The sequence below is a fragment of the Penaeus monodon genome, chromosome 41, assembly GCF_015228065.2.
Source record: "Penaeus monodon isolate SGIC_2016 chromosome 41, NSTDA_Pmon_1, whole genome shotgun sequence".
NCBI lineage: Eukaryota > Metazoa > Arthropoda > Malacostraca > Decapoda > Penaeidae > Penaeus > Penaeus monodon.
The window spans coordinates 6,520,595-6,525,691 of NC_051426.1; the positions used below are offsets into that span (position 1 = coordinate 6,520,595).

Below are 5,097 nucleotides of genomic sequence, written 5' to 3' on the forward strand. Positions count from 1 at the left end.
TCCGGGTGAACGCTACCTCTGCCACCCCCGCCGACGCTGCTCCAAATAAAGGGGATCGGCAGGCTGTGGAGCCACCGTCCGCCCGTGGGGTTTCCTAGAGCATAGTCCCATAAGCTTCATGGTGGGTTGGCGCCTGCCATGATGCAGTAGGACAAGTAACTCTCGTTCCCATCCTGCACCCCAAGATTTGCTCTCCCAATGGGACCCACAGCACGCCTCGCTCTCCAGGTGGGAGGGACAGCACCCCTTCCCCCAGCATACCCATCTACTTTGGCTATTACCAGTGAGTTATCTGAGGGGAAGAGGGCTTGCCACCTCCCTTGAGCCGTCAATTAACCCCAGGGTGGCTAAGGGGCACGAGTTGATACGTGAGTCAGGGAGTGTCCACACGCTGGTGGGCCATGGCTCCATACCTCTGGGGCTCCTGCTGCTCCGAGATCCCCCACAGTTAGCCTGGAACTGCAAGGTGCCCAGTAATCCAGTGTGGCCATGAGGAGGCACTGCAGAAGTCTCGATGACGGGGAGTTTGTGAACTGGCAGGGAGGCTTATGCAGAGCTACTCCTTTTTCGCACTAAGCTAGCCTGCGGTGACAGATGCAAGTGAGGAGGCATGCAAGCACTTAACACTATCTAGGCTACCACACTATCGGCTCACATCACCCTGAGCATGTATATAAGTAATAAATAAATAAATAAATATATATATATATATATATATATATATATATATATATTATATACATATATATATATAATATATATATATTATATATGTGCGTGTGTGTGTGTGTGTGTGTGTGTGTGTGGTGTGTGTGTGTGTGTGTGTGTGTGTGTGTGTGTGTGTGTGTGTGTGTGTGTGTATGTGTGTGAGTGTGTTAATGTACATCTATATAAATTTATATATGTGTATATATAAAAATATCTGTATTTTATTTTTTCAATTAATATATAAAATTTTTATATTTATAAAAATATCCCCAAATATTATAATATATATTTTTTATATTAATATTATATATTTATATTATTATATATTAAACCTGTTTAATACATCTTTTATTAAAATATATTAATTTCTTTCATACCTTTTCTATTTTTCCAACATAAAGGGTTCATTTTTCTACTTTTCCCTCAAGAAACGGTTCTATATTACAGAAATGCTATGTTTTATGTTTAAATTTTTTATTATTCTGGAACAATTTTACTATCAAAATAAAATAAAAAAAAGCCAAAGGGAAACCACTTGCTTAACAAAAGGGGTTAGGGTTAGGCATAAGATCCACTTGATTTACCCCATGTCAGGATAACAAAAAGATTTTGAGTTCCCGATCTTTTAAATTTCCCGATATTCCCCCAATAACAGCCGCACAGAGTTACTTAAATGCTCTCTCGAATAAAAATTTGTATAAAAAAAAAGCCCCCGCAAAATGTCGGCGGGCAGAAGTCCTTGAAACCCGGGCCTCCCTTGGTGTAAAAATTCCCCAAATGGGCCCAGTAGGGGCCTTTTACAAATTGCTATTGGCTATTTTGCCAATCTATCATTTTCTCTTTAATGGAAAAAGTCTTAAAAATAGCCCTGAAATTACTTCTTCTATCCCTTATCTATTCTATCTATATGATTTTTGTGGGTGACACCGCACACAACACAGAACACACCCACGCACCACACAACCCCAAAACCATCCACCACATAATACACAACACACCACACCATACACCCCCCAAATATTTTATAATAAATTATAATTATATATTATATTATTATTATATATTGTGTGTGTGTGTGTGTGTGTGGTGTTGTGTGTGTGTGTGGTGTTGTGGTGTGTGTGGCTGAAAAACCTTACTTGTCTCAAGTAGGCCCTTTTTCTTCAATGCATTTCTCTGCGTAGCCAGGCATGGACCTTCCTGTTCCAAAGGGGAAAACTCGCCCGCCTCGCCACCCCCACTTCACCTTCTAGTTGACCAAAATTTCGCGAATGGAGGGGTGTTAACCCGCGTCCCCTACTGCTTTCACGTCACACTTGACCCCTTGGAGGTCTTTAGTAACTGGAGCCCCAGCTTGCACGAAGTGGCAACGGGGAAAACCTGGTTTAAAAATCTTTTAAGCGCAGGAGAAAGAGCCTAATAAATTTGTCGTTAGAGGAACGTATTTTTCCTTTTGTATAAACTAGCACTCTTTCCTGGGGAGGATCCTGAAAAATCCCCCAAACGATCTCTGTAAAAGGTGAAGTCCTTTCTTTCGAGTGCTGTGAGGAAAAAAAAGGGATACCTCGAACCAACCATTTCTTGGGCTGCATTATTCAAAACTTCGTATATAGCAGGGTTGTATAATGAAACTAAGGTCACCATCTATGACTATTTTGCTTGATGGTCAAAATTTGAGGGGGCGTTTCTCGGAAAATGTCTCTACCAGGTTTATATTGGTTGGAAAAAACCCGGGGGGCAATCTCACGTTTTGGGGGAATGGTTTTTCCGAAGGAACAGCAAGACTTTCATTTCGGATCCTGGTCACTGGGCATTTTCATCAGTTGGGATTACAGATTATCTCTATACTGTCTCTAAAAGATTAGAAGAACTAATGAACTTCAAATCTTCCTGCATTGCAAGGAGGTATTTCTGAACGACACATGAGTATTTTGTCCTTATTATTTGAATCCTCACAACGCATTTTTACAGATTTCTACGTTGCAGTTTCTCTATAATATGACGTACTATGTGTCTCAGTGCATACACCATAGTTCATTAACTGTAGACAGACTTGCTACGATATTAGCCCTAAGAAGACAGATTTGTATCCATGCCTTTGCACATTCGTCTTGTGAAAAAGACCAGAAAAGCGTTGGTGTGATTAGCGTATACGAGTAGTTCCCTCTGCCACTATGGCTATAGCCCTTCATACTGTCTCCAGGGCAGGACAGCCAGGAATTTATATACACGATACTGAATTCCACACAGGCAAGGCAGTATCTTATCTTCTGCATCGCACTAGCCTCGTGACAAATGTAAAGACACTTGACCTGCCACCGTCACTACAACTGCTAAATATGTGATTATCATCAGGATGATTAGGTGGGCAATTAGCTTTAAAGGATGATGAACGAACTGTGATGAATAAAAAGCAGCATGATTCTGCAATTTGCAAGTATACTTGATATTAAACTGTGTCTTTGCAATGAGAGGTCTTGAGCTTAAGTCGCGTTTCTATATGAACCATCATTATTATACATACTGGACGATATAAATTTCACCAATGCTCATCATACCAGCTCTAAAGTGGGAAGATTTTATACCGTGAAGTTAATAAAACGAGTTATATTCTTCCCCTACTTTTACTTTCGTTTTTCTTTCCACAGAAGCGCGCATGGTAACTTCATAGTGGCATCAGTAGGTACAAACTCCAATACTGTTCACCCTTCGTTTGAACTCTCATTTTCAATACTTTTTGATGCGGTTTAAGCTAGTGCTCTTGCCAAGTGGAAACCTTGATAAATGTTTCCAAGTTTCCTGCTTCTATCTTGAAGCACATGATTGCCCAGATCTATTTTTATCCCAAAAGATCTAAATGTATTCTTATTATTTGAAGAAGGCTAAATCTGAAAGAACCAGCTCTCTTTGCCTTACAAATTTCCCCTCGCACACAGCATCAACGTTGACACCCTCGTGTACCAGGTCTCTAAGGGCCTCGAGATCGCAGACTCCAGGGATTTCACTGTAGTCACCTGGAGTTGAAGGGGTCGTCATCAAGTGTGAGAGAGGGGGGGGGGTACATCACGCTTTTAAAGTGCAATACAGCACAAGCAAACAGGTTACATAATAATTTAAAATTTCCGTCAGATTCGACGAAATACTGAACGCCACCCCCTTCGTTTGATCACAATGTTAAGCAAAACGCAATGAGTTTTTTAATACTGGAGTGTTCTTGGGGAAAAGAGAGAGAGAGAGAGAGAGCAGAGAGAGAGAGAGAGAGAGAGAGAGAGAGAGAGAGAGAGAGAGAGAGAATTAAAATCCTACAGAATTTGAACTTACCCTTTCAAAAAATGTTACTATCTCTGCATGCCCTTTTCGTCTGGCCAACGCCAGGGCGGAGGCACCACCTCTGGTGCAGGGAAGAAGAGTAGCATCCAGGCCAGCCTTTTTGACTAGCCACTTGACAGCCGCCAGGTGGAGTACTTGACAGCATATTGCAAAAGCTGAATATCCCTGATTCGTCACAGAGTTCATGTCATAACCCTTAGTTTGAAGGATCTTCAGCACTTCAACATTTCCTCCACATCAGCGTAGTGGACAGACCGGAAACCTGAGCGAATCAGTGGAGTGTTACGGGGAATAGATGGAGGATATCTTACATTGTTTATCGAGTCGAGACAAGGTTTTTAGTAAAGGAATGATAACATTACCTTTATCATTTTCTTTGGCACACAAGTCATCCAAATCAAATTCTTCCACCAACTGGCTCAGGGTCCCGACGTCACCACCCACTAGAATATCCGATATCTGGACCTGACCCCCCCCCCCAAAAAAAAAAAAAAAAAAAAACGAATAATGGCATGTTAACGAAATCATCCCCCGCATTTTCCGGGGGAGCGTGAACTGAAACTATTTTAAAACTCTTATTAAATGAAGCCCCCTTCAGCCCCATCCTTTAAAAATATAGTAAATAATGATAATAATAATAATAATAAAAATGTTTTCCCTGTTTCTCCTTTTTCTTTGAGGAACTCATTGATAAATTTAAAAACATTAAGTATTTAGTGAAACCCGCCTCAAACACACACACACACACAAATATATATATATATATATATTATATATATAAAATTTTATATATATATATATATATATTTTACAAACATTTCCTTTTTAGCCCCATAGAGGTATGAAATTTCCATATTATTATTTTATTTATTTATTTATTTATTTTATTATTATTATTATCAAAATGTTTCAGGGCGAAAAATAACACTGAGACACAAAAGTAAAATCTGTGTACAGAAATTTGCATTTATGTCAAATAATAAATATTTGACTAACAGCATTTGTAATCGCGCTCAAGTATTAAGATGTCTTCAGCTCTGAGCAAAAGAAATCTTCCCCTTT

At 39.9% G+C, this 5,097-nt stretch overlaps 1 protein-coding gene across 1 annotated transcript in view; it reads right to left on the minus strand.

Moving 5' to 3' along the window:
- Window positions 1–4,247: 4,247 nt before the first annotated feature.
- LOC119598357 (receptor-interacting serine/threonine-protein kinase 4-like) overlaps window positions 4,248–5,097 on the minus strand; it is a 2,793-nt gene continuing 1,943 nt past the window's right edge. Inside the window, exons 4-5 of the mRNA XM_037948008.1 lie at window positions 4,398–4,500; window positions 4,248–4,297 (exon numbers count right to left, since the gene is read on the minus strand). Of these exons, the coding sequence (XP_037803936.1) occupies window positions 4,248–4,297; window positions 4,398–4,500 (153 nt within the window). The remainder of the gene's footprint in view (window positions 4,298–4,397; window positions 4,501–5,097) is intronic.